Here is a 26969-nt window from a genome sequence, read left to right as displayed (position 1 = left end):
CAGCCAGGCTCCTCTCATCTTTACTCCCACCTGTTCCCTTTCCCATTATTTCAGAGCAAACATCAAATATATTATACACTTTATCACCTGGAAAAATTTTGACACAGGAGTTAAAACCAAATTCTTTGCTAATCTGTTTCACTTTGTGAAACATTCCTTTAAATGCCTATGTGAAGAAGGATTTTACTGGAGTGTCACAAGAGTAGACTACATCAAAATAAAGTACCAAGGTAGATGGATTTCTGATTTCCAGTCTTCCATCATCTTTTTAAATTTTTTAAACTTTTATTTATTTATTGGTCGCACTGGGTCTTCGTTGCAACGCACAGACTCTTCATTGATGCATGCAGTTTTGGTGAGGGGAAGTTGCTCGTCCATTGTGGTGTGTGGCCTTCTCGTGGTGATGGCTTCTCTTGTTGGAGAGCGTGGGCTCTAGAGCTCAGGCTTTAGTAATTGTGGCCCATGGGCTTAGCTGTGCGTAGTATGTGAACCATGAACTTCCAGATGTTCAAGCTGGTTTTAGAAAAGGCAGAGGAACCAGAGATCAAATTGCCAACATCTGCTGGATCATCAAAAAAGCAAGAGAGTTTCAGAAAAACATCTATTTCTGCTTTATTGACAACACCAAAGCCTTTGACTGTGTAGATCACAACAAACTGTGGAAAATTCTGAAAGAGATGGGAATACCAGACGACCTGATCTGCCTCCTGAGAAATCTGTATGCAGGTCAAGAAGCAACAGTTAGAACTGGACATGGAACAACAGACTGGTTCCAAATAGGGAAAGGAGTATGGCAAATCTGTATAACATCACCCTGCTTATTTAACTTATATGCAGAGTACATCATGCGAAATGCTGGGTTGGATGAAGCACAAGCTGGAATCAAGATATCTGGGAGAAATGTCAATAACCTTAGATACACAGGTGACACCACCCTTATGGCAGAAAGTGAAGAACTAAAGAGCCTCTTGATGAAAGTGAAAGACGAGAGTGAAAAAGTTGGCTTAAAGCTCAACATTCAGAAAACTAGGATTATGGCATCCGGTCCCATCACTTCATGGCAGATAGATGGGGAAACAATGGAAACAGTGACAAACTTTATTTTCTTGAGCTCCAGAATCACTGCAGATGGTGACTGCAGCCATGAAATTAAAAGATGCTTGCTCCTTGGAAGAAAAGCTATGACCAACCTAGACAGCATATTAAAAAGCAGAGACATCACTTTGCCAACAAAGGTCTGTCTAGTCAAAACTATGGTTTTTCTAGTAGTAATGTATGGATGTGAGAGCTGGACTATAAAGAAAGCTGAGTGCTGAAGAATTGATACTTTTGAACTGTGATGTTGGAGAAGACTCTTGAGAGTCTCTTGGATTGCAAGGATCCAACCAGTCAATCCTAAAGGAAATCAGTCCTGAATGTTCATTGGAAGGACTGATACTGAAGCTGAAACTCCAATACTTTGGCCACCTGATGTTAAGAACTGACTCATTTGAAAAGATCCTGATGCTGGGAAAGATTGAAGGCGGGAGGAGAAGGGGACAACAGAGGATGGGATGGTTGGATGGCATCACCGACTCAATGGACGTGAGTTTGAGCAAGCTCCGGGAGTTGCTGATGGACAGGGAAGCCTGGCTTGCTGTAGTCCATGGTGTTGCAGAGTTGGACACAACTGAGTGACTGAACTGAATTGAACTGAAGGCATGTGGAATGTTATTGGACAGGAGTGAACGTGTGTCCCCTGATTGGCAGGAGGATTCTTAGCCACTGGACCACTAGGGAGCTACCTTGCCTCTTAAAAAAAAAAAAATTCATTATTTTATCCAAGTTTATTGAAGTATAATTGACAAAATTGTAAGTCATTGAAAGTATACGGCAAAATGATAATCTGATATACATGTACATTGTGAAAGAGGTCTCCTCATTGACTAAATTAATGCATTCATTACCTCACTTTACTTATGAAAACATGCAAGTTTTCCATCTTAGCAAGTTTCAGTTGTACAATACAGTGTTATCAACTATAGTCACCATATTACAAATTAGATTTTCAGACTTTATTCATCTTATAACTGAAAGTTTATGCTGTTTTTCTAACCTTGTCCTATTTCCCCCACTCTGTAGCCACTGGCAACCACTTTTTTACTCTGTTTCCATGAGATTGACTTTCATTTTCTTACTTCTTTAAAAATATTTCATTTAGCATAACGCCTTCTGGGTTCATCTGTGTTGTTACAAATGACAAGATTTCTTTCTTTAAGGCTAAATAATGGTCCACTCTGTGTACATATATGTGCTCAGTCACTAGGTCATGTCCAACTCTTTGCAACCCCATGGACTATAGCCCACCAGGTTCCTCTGACCACGGGTTTTTCCAGGCAAGAATACTGGAGTTGGTTGCCATTTCCTACTTCAGTGTATGTATATATACATAGGGAAATGCAAATCACTACACACATGCCACATTTTCTTTATTTTCTTCATCCACTTAGGTTTTCTCTATACCATGTCTATTTGAATAATGATTTTATGAATGTGAGAGAACAAATATCACTTCAAGTTAATTATTTTGCTACCAAAGGAAATCAGAATATGTTCAGAAGTTGGATTGCTGGATCAAATGGTAGTTCAATTTTTAATTTCTGCACTGTTTTCTATAGTGCCTGTACAAGTTTACATTCCAACAGTGTACAGGAATTACCTTTTCTCCCATATTTGCCTGCATTTGTTATCTCATCTTTTTTTTATAATAGACTTCTAACCTGTGTAAGGTGGTTTCAGTTTGCATCTCCCCAGTGATAAGAGGGCAAGGAGAAGTGAGTGACAGAGAATGAGATGGTTAGATGGCATCACAGACTCAATGGACATGAGTTAGAGCAAACACCAGGAGAGGGTGAAGGACAGGGAACCCTGGTATGCTGCAGTCTATGGAGTTGCAAAGAGCTGGACACGTCTTAGTGAATGAATAACAATTAGTGAGAATGAGTACTTTTTATGTATCTGTTGGCCATCTGTATTTTTTTATTGAATCATGTCTATTTAGATGTTTTACCCACTTTTAACTGGGGATTTTTTGGCTATTAAGTTGTGTATGTTCCAAGAATATTTTGAATATTAATCCCTTAACAGATATGTGGTTTGCAAATATATTCTTCTGTTTCATAGGTCGAATTTTCATTTTGTTGATGGTTGTTTTTGCTGTGTAGAATCTTTTTAGTTTGTAAAAGGATTAGGAATACTTAGGAGTAAATCACATTAGGAATACTTTAGGATGTAATCACATTTATTTTTGCTTTTGTTACCTTTTCTTTTGCTGTTAAATACAAAACATCACTGCAAAGACCAATGGCAAGTAGCTTCTTACCCATTATGTTTTCTTATGGGAGTTTTATGGTTTCAGGTTGTACATTCAAGTCTTTAATCCATTTTGAGTTGACTTTTCAGTATTTTGTAAGTAGTGATCCTGTTTCATTCTTTTTCATATGGTTATCCAATTTTCCAAACTCCTTTTATTGAAGAGGTATCCTTTCCGAACTGTATATTCTTGACTCCTTTGTCATAAATTAATTGACCATATAACATGAGTTCATTTTGGGGGTCTCTATTCTGTTCCACATACTCCTTGGAGGAAAAGTTATGACCAACCTAGATAGCATATTCAAAAGCAGAGACATTACTTTGCCAACAAAGGTCCGTCTAGTCAAGGCTATGGTTTTCCAGTGGTCATGTATGGATGTGAGAGTTGGGACTGTGAAGAAAGCTGAGCACCGAAGAATTGATGCTTTTGAACTGTGGTGTTGGAGAAGACTCTTGAGAGTCCCTTGGACTGCAAGGAGATCCAACCAGTCCATTCTGAAGGAGATCAGCCCTGGGATTTCTTTGGAAGGAATGATGCTAAAGCTGAAACTCCAGTACTTTGGCCACCTCATGCAAAGAGTTGACTCATTGGAAAAGACTCTGATGCTGGGAGGGATTGAGGGCAGGAGGAGAAGGGGACGACAGAGGATGAGATGGCTGGATGGCATCACTGACTTGATGGATGTGAGTCTGAGTGAACTCCGGGAGTTGGTGATGGACAGGGAGGCCTGGCGTGCTGAGATTCATGGGGTCGCAAAGAGTCGGACACGACTGAGCGACTGAACTGAACTGATTCTGTTCCAGTGATCTATGTGTCAGTTTTTATGACTGTATCATACTGTTCTTTACAGACATTTCTCTAAATCCATTTTCTGTACACTTTCTCTCCCATTCATAATTAGTTGTGCAGACTGATGAGGCAAAAAAAAAAAAAAAAAAATCCTTAAAGAAAACCTCGATCCTATTTACATCACATGCAAAGTGAGAATTTTAAGTAGGTGTCATGGCAGAACTGGTTAAAAGTAAATACGGTCAAGTGACAGATACCTTTACCTTTCCAAATAGAAGTCCTTCCCCACTCCTCTCTGGGAGAAATAACATTTTCAGGGCATAGACCGTGAAACAGCATGTAATGCAAAGACAGAAACAAATAAAAAATTTTTTATATTTGCAGCTGTTGAGACAATATTTCTGAGAGTTGAGGTTACCTCTAGCAGCAAAACCAGAGCCAGCTATTAAGCAGTTAGAATGCTGTAGTAATTGAGTACATGGCCATTTCTCTTTTAGCACGTTCTTTGGTCTCCTCTTCTAGAAGTTGTAGGTGTCTGTTTAGCTTGATTATCTGTTGTCTTAATGAAGCTGCATCTACAACTGTCAGTCCTCTGAAGTTCCTTTAATAGTTGCGTCCGTATTTGAAATGCCATACATGGAGTCACTTCTGACCAGCTGGCCATTTTGGCTAACAGCATTTTCCACTCACAGAGCGCTCTTTTTAGGCTGCCAGCTACATGACTTTCTTCATTTTGAGAGGTTGGAGGAGGTCTTTCTAAATCCAGAAAATTTAGTGATCTCTCACTTAGCATAAGTACACGATGTGGTATTTTTAGTGCCATAGCCTTAAAGGGAGTTGATTGTATAAGGTCAAGGTCTGCTTGTCTTGAAAATGGAATTCTGGCTACAACAATTCTCTCTCGAACTGCAGAATCACACTAGCATTTGAAACTCCTTCTTGGAATCCTTGTTCCAGGTCAGCATTTGGTGGTGCTACCTTTAATTTTTCCAGGACCCTCATTCACTAATGCCTTCAGTGAATGCCATTTCATACTGAATTTGACTAATGTCTGCCATCTGAGCAGCAGTGGGAGAAGGAAATGCTTCCCTACTCTAAATGTGTACCAACTACTGCTTGCTTTTTGGCACTATCTGCTTCTGTGCCTCGTAATAAATCTTTCGACTTGTCTCAATATGCATATGCTGGATTTTGTTCCCCTGGGCCCACTGGAGGGTCCCTGGTGAGGGCTACCACCTGCTGGCTCCCTGTGCACTCCTGTAGATGGTCTCAGAGGCCGCTGGCCCAGTGCATGGAGATGCCCAGGCAAATCACTGGCCAGAGAGCCAGGTTCCAAATTTTAAGATTTTTTCTATTTCTATGAAAAAAGCCTTTGGCATTTTCATAGGAATTGCATTGAATCTGTAGATTGCTTTGGGTTAGTTCAGTTCAGTCACTCAGTCGTGTCCGGCTCTTTGCAACCCCATGAACTACAGCACGCCAGGCCTCCCTGTCCATCACCAACTCCTGGAGTCTACCCAAACCCATGTCCATTGAGTCGGTGATGCCATCCGACTATCTCATTCTCTGTTGTCCCCTTCTCCTCCTGTCCTCAATCTTTCCCAGCATCAGGGTCTTTTCCAATGAGTCAGCTCTTTGCATCAGGTGGCCAAAGTATTGGAGTTTCAGCTTCAACATCAGTCCTTCCAATGACCACCCAGGACTGATCTCCTTTAGGATGGACTGGTTGGATTTCCTTGCAGTCCAAGGGACTCTCAAGAGTCTTCTCCAACACCACAGTTCAAAAGCATCAATTCTTTGTCACTCAGCTTTCTTTACAGTCCAACTCTCACATCCATACATGACTACTGGAAAAACCATAGCCTTGACTAGACGGACCTTTGTTGACAAAGTAATGTTTCTACTTTTTAATATGCTGTCTAGGTTAGTCAGTATGGACATTTTAATAATAATAATACCTCCAGTCCATGAACACAGAATATCTTTCCATTTATTTGTGTCATCTTTCCTACATTTTCAGTGTACAATTTCTCACCTTGGTAAAATTTATTCCTAAGTAGTCTTAATTTGTTTTTTGGGTAATTCATTGTTAGTGTATAGAGAAGAAGTTGATTTTTTATATTGATTTTGTACTCTACAACTTTATTGAAATTGTTTATTATTCAGTTCAGTCGTTTAGTCGTGTCTGACTGTTTGTGACCCCATGGACTGTAGCATACCAGGCTTCCTTGTCCATCACAAACTCCCAAAGCTTGCTCAAATTCACGTCGATCAAGTCAATGATGCCATCCAACCATCTCATCCTCTGTTGTCCCCTTTTCCTCCCACCTTCAGTCTTTCTCAGCATCAGGGTCTTTTCCAATGAGTCAGTTCTTCACATCAGGTAACCAAAGCATTAGAGTTTCAACTTCACCATCAGTCCTTCCAAAGAATATTCAGAACTGATTTCCTTTAGGATGGACTGGTTAGACCTCCATGCAATCCGAGGGACTCTCAAGAGTCTTCTCCAATACCACTGTTCAAAAGCATCAATTTTTGGCACTCAGCTTTCTTTATAGTTCAACTCTCACATCCATACATGCCTACTGGAAAAACCATAGCTTTGACTAGATGGACCTTTGTTGGCAAAGTAATGTCTCTGCTTTGTCTAGGTTGGTCATAACTTTTCTTCCAAGGAGCAAGTGTCTTTTAATTTCATGGCTGCAGTCACCATCTGCAGTGATTTTGGAGCCCCCAAAAAAGTCTGTCACTGTTTCCATTGTTTCCCCATCTATTTGCCATGAAGTGATGGGACTGGATGCCATGATCTTAGTTTTCTGAATGTTGAGTTTTAAGCCAGCTTTTTCACTCTCCTCTTTTCACTTTCATCAAGAGGCTCTTTAGTTCTTCACTTTCTGCCATAAAATTGATATTTCTTCTGGCAATCTTGATTCCAGCTTGTGCTTCATCCAGCCCAGCATCTTGTATGATACACTCTGCATATAAATTAAATAAGCAGGGTGACAGTATACAACCTTGACATGCTCCTTTCCCTGTTTGGAACCAGTCTGTTGTTCCATGTCCAGTTCTAATTGTTGCTTCCTGACCTGGATACAGATTTCTCAGGAAGCAGGTAAGGTGGTCTAGTATTCCCATCTCTTGAAGAATTTTCCAGTTTGTTGTGATCCACACAGTCAAAGGCTTTGGCAAGGTCAATGAAGCAGAAGTAGATGTTTTTCAGGAATTCTCTTGTTTTCTCAATGATCCAGCAGATGTTGGCAATTTGATCTCTGGTTCCTCTGCCTTTTCTAAATCCAGCTTGAACATCTGGAAGTTCACAGTTCACATACTGTTGAAGCCTGGCTTGGAGAATTTTGAGCATTACTTTACTAGCATGTGAGATGAGTGCAATTGTGCAGTAGTTTGAGCATTCTTTGGCATTGCCTTTCTTTGGGATAGGAATGAAAACTGACCTTTTCCAGTCCTGTGGCCACTGCTGAGTTTTCCAAATTTGCTGGCATACTGAGTGCAGCACTTTCACAGCATCATCTTTCAGCATTTGAAACAGCTCAGCTGGAATTCCATCACCTCCACTAGCTTTGTTTGTAGTGATGCTTTGTAAGGCCCACTTGACTTCGCACTCCAGGATGTCTGGCTCTAGGTGAGTTATCACACCATCGTGATTATCTGGGTCATGACAATCTTTTTTGTACAGTTCTTCTGTGTATTCTTGCCACCTCTTCTTAATATCTTCTGTTTCTGTTAAGTCCATACCATTTCTGTCCTTTATCGAGCCCATCTTTGCATGAAATGTCCCCTTGGTATCTCTGATTTTCTTGAAGAGATCTCTAGTCTTTCCCATTCTATTGTTTTCTCTATTTCTTTCAACTGATTACCGAGGAAGGCTTTCTTATCTCTCCGTGCTATTCTTTGGAACTCTGTTTATTCTTGGGCTGGTCAAAAAGTTCACTGGGGTTTTCCATAAGATATTACAGAGAAAACAACAAACTTTTTGGCCAACCCAATATTTCTAACAGTTTTTTTGTGGATTCTTTAGTGTTTTCTAAATACAGTATATCATCTGCTAACAGTGATAGTTTTACTTCTTCGTTTCTAATTTGAATGCCTTTTATTTCTGTTTCTTGTCTAATTGCTCTGGCTCCCAGTACTGTGTTGAATAAAATTGGTGACAGTGGTGTCCTTGTCTTAGAGGAAAGCTTTCCGCATTGCACCATTGCGTAGGTTGTTTTCTGTGGGTTTGACATATATGGCCTTTATTATGTTGGTGTGCAGTGCCTCAATACCCAGTTTGCTGACTTTTTAAATCACAAATGGTTGTTGAATTTTGTCAAATGCTCTTTCTGCATCTATTGAGATGATGATATGATCTTTATCCTTTATTTTGTGAATGTGGTATATGTCATGTTTTATTTTATTGACATGAACCATCCATGTACCGCTGGAATAAATCCAATTTGATCCTTTTAATCTATTGTTGAATTCAATTTGCTAATACTTTATGAGGAGTTTTGTAACTGTTCATCAGGAATACAGGCCTGTAGTTTCTTTCTTTGTACTGTCTTTGTCTGCCTTTGATAAGGTAAAGCTGACCTTGTAAAAATAATGTGAAAGTGTTATTTCCTTTTCTGTTTTTTTGGAAGAGATTGAGATGGATTAGTATTAATTAGTCTTTAAATGTTTTGTGGAATTCACCAGTGAAACTGTCTGTCCCTGAACTTTTTTTTTTTTTTTTGCTGGGAGATTTCCGATTACTGGTTCAGTTTCCTTACTAGTAATTTATTCTGTTTGCCTGTTTCCTCATGATCCAGTCTTGCTAAGTTTTTTCTAGGAATTAGTCCATTTCTTCTAAGTTATCCAACTTGCTGGCATGTAAGAAATTCATAGTGGTCTTTATGATCTTTTGTATTTTTGTGGTATCAGTTGTAATATCTCCTTTTTCATTTATGTCTTGATGTAAGTTCTCTTTTTCTTAGTAAGTCTGATTAAACGTTTGTCTAGTTAATCTTTTTTTAAAAACAGCTCTTAGTTTCATTAATCTTTTCTGTTGTCTTTTTAATCTCTATTTCATTTATTTCCACTCCCTGTTACTTCCTTCCTCTTGCCTAGCTTGGAGCTTACTTTGGTGGGACTGGGCTCAGTCCACTCTTTGCAACCCTATGGACTATATATAGCCTGCCAGGCTTTTCTGTCCTGGAATTTTTCAGGCAAGAATACTGGAGTGGGTTGCCATTTCCTCCTCCAGTGGAACTTAGTTTATTCCTCTCTAATTCCTCAAGATATAAAGATAGTTGTTCAAGATGTTCTTTCTTCATGTAAGTGTTTATCACTATAAACTTCCCTTTTAGAACTGCTTTTGCTATATCTTGTAAGTTTTGCTATGTTTTGTTTCCATTTTCATTTGTCTCAAAGTATTTTTTTATTTCTTCTTTGATCCAGTGGTTGTTCAGGAGTATGTTGTTTAATGTCAACATATTTGTGAACTCTCCAATTTTCTTCTTACAGTTGATTTCTAGTTTCATACAATCATGTTTGAAAAAGATGCCAGATAGGATTTCAATCATTTTAAATTTATTAAGACATGTGGCCTAACATATGATGTATCCTGAAGAATGTTCTGTGTGAGCCTGAGAAAAGTGCGCATTTGATTCTTGTTCAGATGGAAAGTTATGTCTTTCAGGTTCATCTCGTCCAACATGCAGTGTAAGTCCAATGTTTTCTTGCTGATTTTTCTGGCTAAATGATCTGTTTTTGAAAGTGGAGTATTTAAGTTCCCTGATATTACACTGCTCTTTTTCTCCCTACACAATCATTATTTGCTTTATATATATTTAAGTATTCTTGTTTGGGGCTCATATTTACAACTGTCACATCCTTTTGATTAACTGGCTTATCTTTTATGACCTTTTTGTCTCGTTAAATTTTTTAGGTTGAAGTTTATTTTGTTTAATGTAAGTACAGCTACCTTTGTTTTCTGTTTTCATTTGCAAAGAATATGCTTTGACATCCCTTCACTTTTCAGTCTGTGTGTGTCCTTTAAGCTGGTGAGACTCTCAGTCCACATATAGTTTGGCTTTGATTTTTTTCCATCAGGCACTTTGTCTTTTGATCAGACAATTTAATCCATTTACATTTCAAGTTTAAAAACTGTTTATTGAAGAATAGTTGATTTACAGTACTTAGCTTCCGGTGTATCACTTTGTGAGTCAGTGTTTGCAGATTATACTCTTACAGATTATTGTAAGATAAATCACTATAATTCCCTTTGCTGTACATTATATCCTTGTTGCTTTTCTGTTTTGTATGTATTAGTTTGTTAACCTCGTACCCCTAATTTGCCCCTCTCCCCTTCCATCTCCCCTTTGGTGACCATAGTTTATTTGCTGTACCTGTTAGTCTATTTCTATTTTGCATATACATTCATTTGTATTATTTTTTTAGATTCTATTTATACGTGATATTATATAGTACAGTATTTGTCTTTCTCTGACTTACTTCACTCTCCATAGTATTTCCTAGGTCCATTCACATTGCTGCAAATAGCAGTATTTTATTCCTTTTTATGGTTAAGTATACATATAGTATATATACATTGTATATACATATACATACACACATACATACCTATATGTGTGTGTTTATATATAGGTAGATTTTGTTGGTTTTTTAGTCACCAAGTCATATCCAACTCTTTGCAGCCTCATAGACTTTAGCCCATTAGGCCCCTCGGTCCATGGGATTGCCCAGGCAAGAATACTGGTGTGGGTTGCCATTTCCTTCTCCAGGGTTCTTCCCAGCCTGGGGATTGAATCCACATCTCCTGCATTAGCAGGCAGATTCTTTACCACTGAGCCACCAGGGAAGAGGATAGATAGAGATATGTAGAAAACACATCTCCTCAATCCAATCATCTCCTGATGGGCACTTGAGTTTTGAGTTACTTCCATGTCTTGACTCCTAGTTAAGTTCAGTCGCTCAGTCATGTCCAACTCCTTGCTGTCCCATGGACTGCTGCGCCCTAGGCCTCCTTGTCCATCACCAACTCCCTGAGTCCACTCAAACTCATGTCCATTGAGTTGGTGATGCAATCCAGTCATCTCATCCTCTGTTGTCTGCTTCTCCTCCCACCTTCAATCTTTCCCAGCATCAGGGTCTTTTCAAGTGAGTCCGCTCTTTGCATCAGATGGCTAAAGTATTGGAGTTTCAGCTTCAACATCAGTCCTTCCAATGAATATTCAGGACTGATTTCCTTTAGGATGGACTGGTTAGATCTCCTTACATTCCAAGGGACTCTCAAGAGTCTTCTCCAAAACCACAATTCAAAAGCATCAATTCTTTGGCACTCAGCTTTCTTAGTCCACTCTGAGTCCACTCTAGTCCACTCTAGTCCAACTCTCACATCCATACATGACTGCTGGAAAAACCATAGCTTTGACTAGATGGACCTTTGTTGACAAAGTAATGTCTCTGCTTTTTAATATGCTATCCAGGTTGGTCATAACTTTCCTTCCAAGGAGTAAAGCGTCTTTTAATTTCATGGCTGCAGTCATCATCTGCAGTGATTTTGCAGCCCAAAATGATAAAGTCAGCCACTGTTTCCACTGTTTCCCCATCTATTTGCCATGAAGTGATGGGACTAGATGCCATGATCTTAGTTTTCTGAATGTTGAGCTTTAAGCCAACTTTTTCACTCTCCTCTTTCACTTTCATCAAGAGGCTCTTTAGTTCTTCTTCACTTTCTGCCATAAGGGTGTCATCTGTATATCTGAGGTTATTGATATTTTCCTGGCAATCTTGATTCCAGCTTGTGCTTCATCCAGCCCAGCATTTTTCATGATGTATTCTGCATATAAGTTAAATAAGCAGGGCGACAATATACAGCCTTGGCATACTCCTTTTCCTATTTGGAGTCAGTCTGTTGTTCCATGTCCAGTTCTAACTGTTGCTTCCTGACCTGCATACAGGTTTCTCAAGAGGCAGGTCAGGTGGTCTGGTATTCCTATCTCTTTCAGAATTTTCCACAGTTTATTGTGATCCACACAGTCAAAGGCTTTGGTATAGTCAATAAAGCAGAAATAGATGTTTTTCTGGAACTCTCTTGCTTTTTCCATGATCCAGCAGATGTTGGCAATTTGATCTCTGGTTCCTCTGCCTTTTCTAAAACCAGCTTGAACATCTGGAAGTTCACGGTTCACGTATTGTTGAAGCCTGGCTTGGAGAATTTTGAGCATTACTTTGCTAGCGTGTGAGATGAGTGCAATTGTGTGGTAGTTTGAGCATTCTTTGGCACTCTTGTTTAGTAATGCTAATATGAACATTGGGGTGTATATAACTTTTTAAATTTGTGTTTTTGTTTAATCCCAACCCAGGGAGTGGAATTGCTTGGTCCAATTTTTTATGATAACTGTTCTAACATGTGTGAGGTGATGTCTCATTTTCATTTTGCATTTGTTATATTCATAAATTTTGTGATTTCTATTTAGCAATTTTTAATATTTTCTATCTTTGTTGCAATTCTTTGTTCATGCATTGATCTTTTGACCTCGGTGAGCATTTTTACAACCACTGTTTTGAACTCTCAGGTAAGTCACTTCGTTCATTAGATCTGTTCTGGGTATTTATCATGGCACATCTGGAACATTACCTTTCTTTTTTATTGTCTCTATGCATTATACAAAACAGCCACCTCTTCCAGTCTTGAATGAATGGTCTCTTGTAGGAGATGAACCCTGTTGCTCAGCCCAGCCTGAGCTCTTAATTGGCTTTCAACCTTTTGTGACTATTTTCTTTGAGCCTACTTCTTTGCCTTTAGTGGCTTATTTAGAGGATATGCTAAGACTTGTATATCCAAAGGTGGGGACTACAGTTAGCACCTAGATGCAGGCTGATTAGATCCTGGACCCTGAGGCTGCAGCTGAGAGCATGTAGTTAAGCCCTGTGCAGGGAGAAAAGGAAATGGGCTTTTTTTTTTTTTTTTTTACCTGTTCCCTTTGTGCTGAGCACAGGTGTACAGTCACTAGGGATTAGGGGTGGTGGTACCTGCATCCATTAAGAATTGTATTTTGTTTGCTATAATCCTGTAGAATTCACGAATGCAAGCCCCATTGGCTTTCAAAACCAGATGACCCAGGGACAGTTCCTTGGGTATCAGACATAAAAGTTGGGGCACAGTGTAAAAACTCCTTCCAGGGAGATACTAGTGATTGGAGTGGGCTGGAAGGAGATGGGAGAGGTGTCCTTCAACTTCCCCAGTCTCTGGGGAAGGCTGCAGCTGCCCCTAGCACCTGCTAGATTAGGAGCTAGGTCTTAGGCAGCAGCTTTTAAAGCATGTGGATAAGCCTTTTACAGGGGAAGACAGGGGGATGGACTATTTTACCTGCTTCCTCTGCACCTGGCCCTGAGGGTCAGGTCACAGTGAGCTGTGACCATCAAGAATGTTTATTTTCTATAGCTTTGTGGATCTCATAAACACATGCCCTGTTGGCTTTCAGGGCTAAGGATTTTGGGGAACCTGTACCTCAAGTGGGAGCCTTCAAAGTTAAGAGTACTAGAGGTGGAGTCTGAATGCTTCAGTGCTCAGGGAGAAGCTAAGAACTGGGAGTTCTCTCCTGATGCAGTGCTGTGCCAGGGTTGGGATGTATCATGAGAGTGATCTCAGCCTTTCCTACTATTTTGGTATTTTCTCGTTTGTTTAATATGTAAGAGCTGCTCAGCTAGCTTCTGGATCTTTTTTAGAAGGAACTGTTCTACATGTGTGTACATCTGGCATATCCATGGGAGGAAGAGAGGCGCTCTAGAGCCTCCTTGGTCATCTTTACCTTGGGTGAATTACCATGGGTGATTGAGAATGGCTTCATCTACAACGGTAGACAGACTCCTTGTCTGTCCCCTTTGAAGTTGAATCTGGTTTTAAAAATTGTGGCCATTATTGTTAATTTTAATTGTAATGTGAGAAGGCTCTTCTGCACTTCTAGACGCCTTCCTTATGAGTCATTTCTACATTCTTTTTTTAAATGTTTTTAATTGGAGAATAATTGCTTTACAATATTGTGTTGGCCTCTGCCATACAGCAACATGAATCAGCCATAGGTATATATGTCCCCCCTCTCTTGAACCGCCCCCCACCTCCCCCGCATCCCACCCTTCTAGGCTGTCACAGAGCACTGGGTTGCACTCCTCTTGTCACACAGCAAATCCCCACTGGCTGTCTATTCTGCACAGTAATGCTACTCTCAGTTCGTCCGTCTCCTTCCCCCGCTGTGTCCACAAGTCTGTTCTGTGTCTCCGTTGCTGCCCTGCAAATAGGTTCATCAGTACCGTCTATCTAGATTCCATATATATGTGTTAGTATACAGTATTCTCTTTCTGACTTCCCTCTGTATAATAGGCTCTAGGTTCATCCAGTCTCATTAGAACTGACTCAAATGTGTTCCTTTTTATGGCTAGTATTCCCTTGTATATATGTACCACGGCTTTTTTACCCATTCATCTGTTGATGGACATCTAGGTTGCTTCTGTGTCCTGGCTACTGTAAATAGTGCTGCAGTGAACATTGGGGTACTTGTGTCTTTTTCAATTATGGTTTTCTCAGGGTAATATGCCCAGTAGTGGGATTGTTGGGTCATATGGTAATTTTATTCTTAGTTTTTTAAGGAATCTCTGCACTGTTCTCCATGGTGGCTGTACCAATTTACATTTCCATCAACAGTGTAGGAGGGTTCCCTTTTCTCCACACCATCTCCAGCATTTATTGTTTGTAGCTTTTTTGATGATGGCCATTCTGACCAGTTTGAGGTGATACCTCTTGTGGTTTTGATTTGCATTTCTCTAATAAAGAGCAATGTTGAGCATCTTTTCATGTTTATTGGCTTTCTGTATGCCTTCTTTGGAGAAATGCCTATTAAGGTCTTCTGCCTACTTTTTAATTGGGTTGTTTGTTTTCTGGTATTGAGCTGCATGAGCTGCTTGTGATTAATCCTTTGTCAGTTTCATTTGCAATTATTTTCTCCCATTCTGAGGGTTGTCTTTTCACCTTGTTTATTGTTTCCTTTGCTGTGCAAAAGCTTTAAATTTTAATTGGGCCCCATTGTTTATTTCCATTACTCTAGAGGATCTTGCGTATACGTCAGAGTGTTCTGCGTATGTTTTCCTTTAGGAGCTTTATAGTTTCTGGACTGACATGTAGGTCTTTAATCCATTTTATCTTTGTGTATGGTGTTAGGAAGTGTTCTAATTTTATTCTTTTTACACCCAGTTGTCCAGTTTTCCTACCACCAGTTACTGTAGAAATTGTCTTTTCCCCATTGTTTATTCAAGCCTCCTTTATCAACGATAAGGTACCCATAAGTGTGTGGGTTTACCTCTGGGCTTCTATCTTGTTCCACTGGTCTATATTTGTTTTTGTGCTAGTACCACACTGATTTCTACATTCTTGTGTATTAAATACTATGTGTGACAGACTTACTAAGGAATATCAAAGTTACAACTGGGAGGAATTAGGTGGTCATGAGTTGTGAAACATAATCAGATTTATCGTATCGATTACTGTGACTACTTGTGAGGAACATTTTGGCCCCTCTTATCATGAACACTTCTGGATTAGAATATCTGAGATAGAACTCAGAAATGTGCATTTTAACAGGCTTTCCAGGTGATTATTTTGTAGACTAAAGTTGGAGTTCCTGCGGTCCTCTGGAATGTTTCATTGTGCTATTTTGTTGACATCATTTGCTAGTTTTTGCACCTACTAGTTTATTCTCTTGCCACGTCTTTTGCTACTAGATGAACTTCACATCTAATTTGATATGCAGTTCAATTCCTTAGGCACGCTCCTTCCCCAGAGGAATACTGGTATTCTGATTCTACGAACCAACAGCGGAAGCAATACAGTGTCACTTTTTCTGTCCCGAAAATGTGGGGAGTCGGGGACAGAGGGCATTAAGAAGCTGCTTTGTATTTTTCAAAAGTTCCTCACGTGACTTTGATATAGAAACTTTTGTATAGTTTTTTTACAACTTTGTTATTTATCCTGCTATTCTGTTTTTATACCAAATCACAAGTAGAATTGCTTTTCTTATAAATATCTTTAACAAATCAACCAATTTTAATTTAGATTTTAGCATTAGTTATGGTTTCTTTTTCTAATAGGTCTCATCTTTAAGAAATGAAAAGCGAGGCTCATCATATCTCGTCTCTGCCCCAGAAGGTGGTTCAGTGGAATTTGTTGACCAGCATTCTCAGGGCACAGGAGCATATTACATGGAAACCTACTTAAAAAAGAAGAGAGTGTACTGAGTTAAGTTCTCTCCTTATAAACTCATAAGGTTCTTTGCAGTATCTCTGCTGTTCATCGCTGCCTTAACTACATTCAGACTAGCCATATCCTTTAAATTACGGGTTTATAACTTCCCAGAACGAACTGTGTTGTGCAGCAGGCAGAATTGCCAAGTCAAAAAAGTAAGTAGCAATAAGAGACATCAGTTGAGGACATATTCCACTAGAATTAGACACATCTTAATCAATGTGCTATTAACTTAGTCCATTGGGGAAATTAACATATATTCCAATATTCCTTGTTTAGGACTGGGAATAATTTTGACACCATATATAGAAGTGTGAAGCAATAAAATGGGAAACAGTCTTGGTTTCCCAAGCCTTAGAATAAATTTCTGATAAGCCAATGTGCATTTCAATTTACTTTATCTGGAAGTAATCTCATTCACAAATTTTTAGAACTTTTACTAGAATTAGAGTGCAAGTACAAAAATGCAGTGACTGGTAATATTATACTCTATATGAAAACTTCATTATCACCCCCCCCCCGATACCAGTCATGTGTTGTAAAACTCAAACACAGAGGTGACATCCAAGGTATATACCACTACCGATGCTTTACGCTTAATATATTATTTACCACTAATACCTCTTGTAGGGGGGAAAAGGTATTTTTTTAAGTAGCTTTGGTGATCTAGTAATAATTTCAGGGGTTGGCAAACTACTCCCTGTGGTCAAATTCAGTCCTCCACCTGTTTTTGTACTGCCTGCAAGCTAAGAATGATGTTTACATTTTTAAATGTTTGGAGGAAAAAAAAGTATGACTTGAAATTCATATTTCAGTGTCCATACATAAAATTTTATTCAAACACAACCATGCTTATTCACTTACATATCATCTATGGCTAATTTTTGTGCTACAGTGGCAGAGCTGAGTAGCTGCAAAGCATAAAATATTTACTATCTGGCCCTTTATAAAGTTCACAGACTCCTGATCTAATACCATTCATTCCCTAATCCTTTTATTTTACACCTACAAAAAGACTTAAATTTTGCAAGTAAGTGGCAAGAAACATAGGTTTCTAAGTCTTGTTTCGTATAATAGTGATGATTAATTTACACGTTTTGGTCATCAAATGCCCTATTTCCACAGTAAAGCAGTCAATTCTGCCATTTCTAAAGGGGTCTTATGAGGTAACAGTATTTATAACCATTCTTAGATAATAAGCTATACCTCTCTCTCTGCTTTGTTTCTTATTCAGTTGCAGTGTGTTAGGCTGAAAAATTACCCAGGTGTTTAACCCAGTTTTATCCAGCTTCCTTTCGAAAGAACTGTGTTTACTGCACATAACTTTTGACATCACCATTTCCTGAAGACCTTGGTATTCAAAATGCATGAGAAACCCTTTTGCTATCCAGAATGTCTAAGTTTGTTCTTTGTTATGAGACACTAATTGATGATGTAGAATTGAGGGGTCTCAGTGATCCTAGTCTTTTTGAAATCAGATCTTTAAGTATCTTGTATTTGAGGGACTTTATAATAGAGGGTATCACTCCTGTTTTAGAAGTTTAAAACTGGTATATATGATTTGTAATGTATTGCTTATATTAACTTCTACTGGCAAATGACAGCTAGAAAGTTAAACTAAGATAATTTCCAGTAAGTATACTACCTATAAATAACCAAATCAGGATGGGCATCACTCAGTTCTGACTCAGCAGATGAAAAATGGGTTCCCCATGCTCTGCACTTCTTGTTTTCCTGTTGCACTGAGCCTCTTCAGTGCTTTGTCATAACTCTATGACAGCAGAAGAAAGCGAAGATGGAAATTGTAGAAATATAAGCAGAAAGAGGTTGAAAGAACTAAAAGGTACTTTGAGTTAACAGGTGTGGGTCTGCCATCCATACTGGCCTGTGCCCCACTGGGACATAAGAGACATGACACATGACTCAAGTGGTGTTAGTATAAGGACCATTACCCATGCTCTCCCCACCAGTCCATACTGTTTTTCTATGTAAACAAATTGTTTGTAATGCTTTGAAAATGAACTCTTAATATTAAAAGGCATATGCATGTGAAGGCTCCATATATTTATTTGTATAAAGAGTAAACAAAGTGCATAGAGAGTGGCCACAGGTTTGATACAGACAGAGACATTTGTGATGCAGGGTTGTTGAACAGATTTATAAATGGCAAGTTTATTGCTGCCATCCAATCAATACATAAAACTCTTTTCAGGATCAAGGGGGAAAAATAATGATATCAAACAAATAATAGACAGCATCAACAGAAAGTTTTGCAGACTCTTGGTCAAAAAAGATCTACAGTTCACATTGAATCAGATTTGACATTTTGATTACCCAGCAGTCTCCAAGCAAACTGAAAACCGCCTAGTGGATCCTGAACTCCATAGTCTTCTGGCTGGGTCTTTCAAGTTTTGCACAATAGGGTGATGATGGTCAAAATAGTGATCGACTCTTGTAGATGGATGGTAAGTACTGAAACACTCTAAGAACAGTGCAATGTACATGGTATATATGCAATCATCAGCATCCAGAACCAATGCTGGAACAGCTTGCCCCAAAGTGGTAGAGTTACAAAAGGATATACACTGACATTTCTGAAAAGCATGTATGCAGGTTGTTGGCCTCGGTTCTGATTAAAGGGTATACTGTTTAGGGAAGCACTGGCACAGGTTTAGTTCTCAAGAATTAATGTCATGCAGCAAAGTGTCTATTCCACAGCTGCCCCTCTGGGTATGTATGACCAGTCTTCTCAAAAATGGGTACCGCTGGTCACCCAAGGGGACAGGAGCTAAGCCACTGCAAAAAACAACTCAAAGTTAATGTCCTACTGTTGACAGGAATACACTCATCTTTGTATAGAGACAATAGTATACTAACTGGTATCTATATTTCAAGAATGTTTCATCTATCATGGTATAGATATTGAAATTTGAGGGCATATTAGAGTATTGGCTAAATTCATCAATCCTTATCTTTAGGTGCCAGAAAATATTTATTTCATATCAACTGGCAGCTAAGAAAAAGCAATCATCTTGAGACTCTACTTTGGTCAGCTCCTCTTGTTTTGAGAAATCCCATTCTGGTTTTCAACTGTGATGGTAAACTAACCAAACAGTGATATAGTCTTTCCAAAAGGAGGAGTGCTTAAGTGCTTTCCAATATTTTGGTTGTCACTATGTTACAGGTATCAAATTTAAAGAGGAAGTACTTACACATGTTAAGCATGTGTAATATGCTTAATATGTGCCTTATATATGGATACGTACCCTGGTATCTTTTTAGACAGAATACAAACTTTTTCCAGTAACAATTTTTGTAAATGGCTTGGGTACTGGTTGGGGGTAGGAGGACACATTAGAATTTAAATGTTACTCATGCTTCTTAGAAGTGCTTCAAATCCTTCAATAAGGTTCTGAAAGGTTGTCCGATTAGATGGTTGAAATTCCCAACACTTTCGCATATGTTGATAAACCTATTTAAAAAAAAAAACAGTAAAAAAATGTTTAGGAGCTTTTTTTTTTTTAAGTATAGAAACATCAAGAACATAATTTTGAAAATGTGAATGAGTTTCCTTAAGTCCTACTATAAAACAAGAGTATTTGAATAACTTAAAATATAGAAAATGTGGCACATCTATAAGTATTAAATATTAATACTTAATATTATTCATAAGTATTTTAATATTTGAGAAGTTCATGGCTTAACTGACCTTGCAAAAAATCCAGGCCACAAATTACTGTAAGCCAATTTAAGGGTGACGTTATAGCTCAGTTTAGACTACAGATTTCCATACTGGCTGCTTCATTCTTTGGCTCATACATACTACTCAATGTACTTAAATAGTCTAAAGAATTAGTCTTAAAGCAGTTCAGTTAGAAATACAGAAAACTGATTGTCACAATAAGGTAACGTCAAAATACGCTCCTCTCGGGTGCTCACTGAGGTAAGCCTACTGTTGAAGGGAGTTCCTTCCTTGAACAGTGTGTGGTTGTCATTTCATTTGCCCCAAAGATGGTTTTCTCAGGTGGCCGAAATTCAGCATCAGAAATCTATTTTAAAATGCAAGCAGTGAAAACAGTTTTATTACTGCGAAATGGCCCATAAATACCTCATCTGGACAGTTCGGTGGACATGGCAAGCGTTTTCCTTCTTTTAATGTATTCACGAGTCTTGTTACCGTCATCTGACCATGAGTTGGGCCTATCATTTTCAGGAACAACTATGAAAAATAAAAATCAAATGAAATATTTTACTTTTTGCACATATTTATATAAACTCCAGAGAGGTTAAAGTAGGATTTCTAGAATTGGAAATGAAAACAAACAGGCTTTTCTCCTTAGTAACTCAAAGTCCAGGATGCTTTTCCTTTCCATTACAATACACTGACTGATTCTTTATGAACTAAACTTACAAAGTAGAGGGATGGACACATTTTCATTGGGGGCCAGATTCAAACAAAGGACAAGTCTGACTTACGGCCATGGGACTGGAATCTGAATCACAGTAAGTAAGCAGCTCATGCAGAGTCACTCCGAAAGACCAGACATCAGAGGCGATATAGAACTTACACTGAATTAAACATTCTGGAGCATACCTGAAAGAGAGCAGAACATGAAACTTCATTTCCTGGGAAGGACATACCAAAAAACATGAGAGTAACTCAGCCTAGAGAGCTGACTTCTTAGAATATAACATTCGAAGACACGTAAGTGTATGCTACATGTTAGTCACACATCTGCTGCCCCGGTGCACACCTGGCGTGAACAGTATCCCTGTGGGCCCTCAGTTCACACAGCACAGGCTCTCCCTGGGGAGGGGTGTGGGAGGAGGCGATGACCACAGGCCCAGATTTTATCTGCCTGCAAGGTCACAGTGAGTGAGTAGTGACCTAACTGCCCAGTCCTCTTACAGTATCTGCTGCTTTGGTGAATGTTACCCATTGCCTGAGCCAGAAATTGAGATATTCCCATATCCGGTCTCAGAAATACTTCTCAAACCTACTCACTGCTCCTAAACCCCACCATCACTGTCCAAATCACAGCCCTAGTTCATGCCGTCAATGCCCCTCGCCAAATCAGACTCCCAGCTTCAATCTTGCTCCTCTCCTTCCCATAGTGATCTTTTTATTTATTTATTTTTTCCATAGTGATCTTTTTAAACAGAAGCCCCATCCTTAATCCTTCTAACAGCACCCCAAAACCCCAGCTCCAAAACTCAAGTGTCTAGGGCATTGCCTTAGCAACTGCAGAGACCTTTTATCATCCAGGCACGTCGAGCTGATTCCAGTTCCTGGGACAGCCACTGCTCTCTCTCACTCTTGCCAACACACACATGCCTCCTTCTACCCATCTTTACAACCCTCCAGGAATCTTTTAAGGACTTAGCCTAACAGAACTTCCAGAAAAACCAAGCCCGAACACTTCTATGATTATGGCACCATGAAACTAGCTGCCTCACCCATTAAAGTCTAAACTCGCTCATCTTATTTACCCTCGAATCTCTAGTACCTGGCACCAAGCAGGGCTCCTAGGTAGTCCTTTGAATAAATGAATTCATGTATCCACTGAATATGCAATGAATAAATGGAGGTTTGGCGTCCTTGGGTGGGAGAGACCCAGCTCGCCCATGTAGGATGCACCCACAGTGCTGGTCAGTTCTACAGGACAGGGCAGAGTGCAGGCTTAGCAGCTTCTCCCGTGGACAGTGTTCCAGACTGAGAGGGGTCCAAGTCAGGGTGCGGCCTTCCAACCAGGACCTCCCATGGATTTTCCTCTGCTCTGAGTTCTCCCTGAATCTGCCAAAGCCTCCTCGTCAACTCATACTTGCCCTCCAGGCTTCCTCTGCATGGCTGTGACTACTCTGGCTACTAACAGTTTTAAGAACTGTCAGAGGAATGCCTTCTCAAGGGAAGACAGAGATACTGACTGCTGTTAGGTTTCTTCGTTGGAAGATGTTGTCTTTGAAACTCAGACACTGGCTTTCAGTGAAACAGCTGAAGAGCTGTTTCTTGAAGGCAAAAATTAGTCAATTCCAAATGATCTAAGTCTTTTCTAATCTGGACTAATAAAAGAATTTAACATATCTAAAAAGGACCTATCAGAACAGTGGAAGCCCTTTGAAGCACTGAGGAAATCTGTTTGATTCAGTTACCAAAACACAGGGCTGTCCCGGTCGTCCTTGACTGTGTAGTACTCCTTATCAGTTTCGATGGCTTTGGTGAGACCGAAGTCCCCGATTTTCACCTGGTGCTCACTCTCCACGAGGACGTTTCTTGCTGCTAAGTCCCGGTGAACGTACTGCCGAGAACCCAGATAGTCCATCCCCTGTGGGAGAGAAGCAAGGCAGAGTGCGCTGTGAGAACAAATCAGGCGGGATTTTGTCTCTGCCGCTTTGTAACACACACAGAGATACAAGTGTCATTTCATTCAGGTAGCACTTTGTTTGTTTTCACTTTTACGCAAAAATAGTAAGACCAATCTGATTCAAAGAAACACAGATTTAAAGAAACCATCACTTTCTTAGTAGAGGCTAATTTCAGTCCACATCAAGCAGAACAAAACAAACTCAGTATAATTATCAGAAAGTTTCCCACTTATAGCCTAATTACAAACCAATTACTCAGGACAGACTGCCTGATTTTTAAATTTTTACCATGTTTTTTCTTTTTTCTCTTTTTACCTTACAAATCTGAACGGCATATTTTAATTGCTGTTTGAGGTTAATTTTGTTCTTATTCTTTGGAAGATATTCCTTAAGGCTCCCTGAAGGCAGAAACTCCATGATGAGCTTAATACCGTTTCCACCTGTTTAGGGGGGAAAAAACCCATCAGTTGTTGTTCAGTCACCAACTCGTGTCCAACTCTTCACATCCCCATGGACTGCAGCGTGTCAGGCTTCCCTGCCCCTCACTATCTCCCAGAGTTTGTCCAAGTTCATGTCCACTGAATCAGTGCTGCCATCCAACCATCTCACCCTCTGTCGCCCTCTCCTCCTGCCCTCAATCTAACCCATCAGTACAAGGCAGTCAAATGAAGGAAGAGTACAGGGCACAGGATCTGGAGACAGAGGACCTGAACTGACTTCAGCATCGACCCTGAAACCACAGGCAACCACAGGTTAACCTCTGCTTAATCCCAGAGGTTCCAGAAACTTGGGATCCTCAGGAGTGACCAGGGTACCTACCCCAGGGTTGTCACCATTCACTCAGACAACGTTGTGTTCTGCAAAGCACTCGGCAAATGATTTTAAAAAATCATGAGCCACATCATTTTCACGACAAATTTTCAAGTACAGTAACATGAGCGCTGTAGTGGCTTGTACAAAGATACGTTTACTAGTAAACACTACTTGCCACTTTGATTTAGACAACCAGAAAACTAAATGCCCTGCCTAATGTTGGTCAGAAAAGCAGATAAAGGAGAGGAGTGGGTGTCAGTTTCAACTGGCCTAGTGTGCTGAGTATTGGGACAGGGGAAATCTAATCCCCAGTGTGCGTGTAGTAGCCACCTAAAGAAACAATGCTGGAATCATCCCTGCCTAGGAGGGAGGCTGGGTAGTCTTCTCGGAAGCTCTGCAGCTGCTGAGGGATCTGACAGTGCGTATGGCTTGCAAGTCCTAGAGCTCTGGCGGTTATCAGCTAGCACTCAGGCAGCCCAGATGAGGCTGAGGGCATGGCCTGCTCGGCACTAGCCTTTATGTGACCCCAGACAGCCGTTTAGTCTTTAAACAAACCACATTTTGCATAACATACCATCTTCTGTGCAGATGCCTTTATACTTCACAATGTTCTCATGATAAAGATTTCTTAAGATTTCAATCTCCTTCTTCAGATCAGCGATGTGGTTCCCTCCACTCTCGGGCTTCAGGGATTTGACAGCCACTTGCTCCCCTGTATTGTCCCCCTCAGGGTCATACCTGCAGAGCTCGACCTTCCCAAAGTGGCCCTGGAGGGAAAGATGCACATGCTTGATCAGAGAGGCCCCAGCCTGGGTCAGCAGGACACACTCAAAGATGAGGCTTGTTCCTCTGAAGGCCGGGGAGGGCACACAGAGCCTGACCCGCAGGTAACAAGCTCTAACCTGGTCTCTTCCTACTCCCTGTGCCCTTCCCCCTTAGCTAACATGCCATCCCTTCTTCTGTTATTGCGCTAAGACAAGAAAAGGCTCTGGTGACTGGTGAACCGACACATCAATCCTAGTTTCCGTGAACGTGTAACTCACAAGGAAATGAGGTGTCAGGTGGTGCAACCATGGCATTCTTTGACAGCCCCGGGTCCACGCTACAGGAGGCATCACAATGTGGCTACAAAAGGCAAGGCCTGAGTCTTCAGAAGATGGAGATTAGAGCCCAGCTAAGCCACCTACTGGTGAGGTGGGCCTGGTCACCCAGTCTTCCGAGCGGCTCCAGAGGTGCTCGTGTACACACTGGTGGTAAACCCAGGGATGCTGTGAGGAAGCGGGACCACTGTGCCTGCAGAGTGCCAGCACCCGGCCTTGCACAGGGCACCCGAGATGGGACAGTCTTTATAAACTACAGGAAATCTGTATGAAGATGCAAATCCAGTAGCTTCTCTAGTCACATTTACTGTTAGGGAACTGCCATTCAAGGTCCTGAAGAAAAGCTAGCATTCTATTTCAGTGTTCTGTGAGGTAAATCCACCGTTCATTTAAGCAGCCTCACAGGATACATATTCCCAAAAAAAGTCAGAGGCAGCGATTGTTCTATTTCTACCATATCTATACCCATCCCCTAGGCCTCTCCCTTTATATTCTCTGTCCCTTATTAAAAAAAAAAGGGACAGCGGCAGCTCCTGAGGGTGCTGACTAATGTCCTGTGTGCATGAACAGGCAGGCATGTGCATGCTGCCACTCTTTGTCAGATGGAGAAACACACAATCCCTGAGAAAACACTGGAAGATGCTTCCTCTTATAAACTTTGACCTGAAACGAGAGAGAATGGAGAATGGCTCTAGATGTCCAGAGAGGTGAATGGTCAGGAGTGAAACTTGCCTCTCCCAAGTCACGGATCCTCTTTAAGAACCGCTTTTCAAAATGTGTGGGATCCACTTCAGTTGTTGGCTTTTTTTCTGATACAATGTCTGGATCTAACAGAAGAGAGAAAACATGTTAAAAAAGAGTGAATGCCCCTCCAGGCTTCAAGTTGTCACCCCCTCCCCCGGGCCCTGGCTGGTCTTGGTTAAACAACTTAAGGCAGTCTTACTCTGCTCCTCCAGCTTATTGATGTCTCTCATGATGGCTCGGAAGAAGGGTCTCTGGTTGGGGTCATAGTTCATGCAGCGGGTCATCAAGTCAGCTAGCTCCTTACAAGATGGGGTCACTGGCCTGCACCGGCTTTCATAGAATCTCTCTTTCTGCAAAGAAGAGGACCATGTTGAAGAAACCAAAGGAACCACCCACAAACCTTTTAACCCCAGGTCAGAAAGAGTTACCTAACAATCCCTAATTTAATTCCCAACAGCTCTGCTTAAGGGTAGACTTCATAAATGTGAGTGCTGCTGTTGCCTTTTTTCACAGCTGTGGAAAATCTCCTGATACAAAAATAGTCTGAATTCAAGGAAAATACGCAGTATATCCTACCCAGTCCCAAATAAGCTGTATTCCTGCAAAGTCATGCAACCTTCTGGAATATGACTTGGCAACATGTGTAGAAATCTTCAGATTCTTCAAACTCTTTGACTCATTAATTGCAACTACGGAATGACTCACAAATAAGTCAGATATAAACAAAGATTTATATTTAAAGATATTCCCTGCAAAATTAAACAGAACATTACAAATATGAAAACAACCTCAAGGCCAAGTATCTAATTTTAGTTAAATTAAGTAAATTAGAATTTAATGAAACAATGAACTCTTAAATCAATTTAATCATATAGGATATTACATTAAATGAAACAATTCAGCATGGTCCCAATTCTGTTTAAACTGATAAAAACAGACAGGAAGACAATATGCCAAAGTGTTAAATATTAGTCAAGGGTGACTGGAATATAGTGATTAATATTTTCTTTTTTAAAAATAGTTTTCTCTATTTCCCAAATTCTCATCAAGTGGTTACTTTAAAATTCTGAAACAAATGATTGATTTATTTAAATCATTAAAAAAGTTCAGTAAATTTACTACGCTCCAGACTCTGGTCTGTAGCGGAATCTCAAGGGTACTGGTTTCTCTTGTGGTCCCTGTGGATCCTGCGGTAGGGGTGGGGCGTTGGGCTCCAGAGGAGAGGAGGAAAAGCGAGAGAATGAGGGAGCTGAGGGCTGCCCCTGCCTTGGAGTATCGCTCACTCTTCTAGGCTCCAGTGCAGACCTTTGCTTACCCTGTCTCCATATTCTACTCAGCCCCGGGTAAACACAAGGTGCTCAAACATACTGACAGCAAATGGTATGCCGTTTTGTTTCCAAGGAAGTTAAAATTACTCCCAAAAGTCCTGCCTGAAAATTCCAAATAGCAGATCTACAGAGGTGCTGATTTCTCCATGGGTTTTAGCTTAATTCCTCTTGCCCAAGTC

The 26969-nt window shown here is 40.3% G+C and overlaps 2 protein-coding genes and 1 pseudogene across 7 annotated transcripts in view; 1 reads left to right on the top strand and 2 right to left on the bottom strand.

Annotated features, from left to right (window-relative positions):
- RAVER2 (ribonucleoprotein, PTB binding 2) overlaps window positions 1–18495 on the top strand; it is a 137350-nt gene extending 118855 nt beyond the window's left edge. For both annotated transcript variants that reach the window (XM_061411726.1, XM_061411725.1), the window contains exon 12: window positions 16289–18495. In XM_061411726.1, coding sequence (XP_061267710.1) covers window positions 16289–16435 — 147 coding nt within the window. In that variant the 3' untranslated portion in view covers window positions 16436–18495. The remainder of the gene's footprint in view (window positions 1–16288) is intronic.
- On the bottom strand, window positions 737–16293 carry LOC133244475 (mitochondrial fission factor-like; annotated as a pseudogene).
- JAK1 (Janus kinase 1) overlaps window positions 18492–26969 on the bottom strand; it is a 139292-nt gene continuing 130814 nt past the window's right edge. For all 5 annotated transcript variants that reach the window (XM_061411719.1, XM_061411723.1, XM_061411722.1 and 2 more), the window contains 8 exons: window positions 25662–25812; window positions 25451–25545; window positions 24193–24385; window positions 23121–23245; window positions 22593–22765; window positions 20919–21036; window positions 20551–20661; window positions 18492–19914 (listed from right to left, as the gene is read on the bottom strand). In XM_061411719.1, coding sequence (XP_061267703.1) covers window positions 19804–19914; window positions 20551–20661; window positions 20919–21036; window positions 22593–22765; window positions 23121–23245; window positions 24193–24385; window positions 25451–25545; window positions 25662–25812 — 1077 coding nt within the window. In that variant the 3' untranslated portion in view covers window positions 18492–19803. The remainder of the gene's footprint in view (window positions 19915–20550; window positions 20662–20918; window positions 21037–22592; window positions 22766–23120; window positions 23246–24192; window positions 24386–25450; window positions 25546–25661; window positions 25813–26969) is intronic.

The sequence above is a fragment of the Bos javanicus genome, chromosome 3 (genome assembly GCF_032452875.1).
Source record: "Bos javanicus breed banteng chromosome 3, ARS-OSU_banteng_1.0, whole genome shotgun sequence".
Lineage (NCBI taxonomy): Eukaryota > Metazoa > Chordata > Mammalia > Artiodactyla > Bovidae > Bos > Bos javanicus.
The sequence above is the reverse complement of the archived record's forward strand: the minus strand, read 5'-3'. Positions and strand labels throughout refer to the sequence as shown.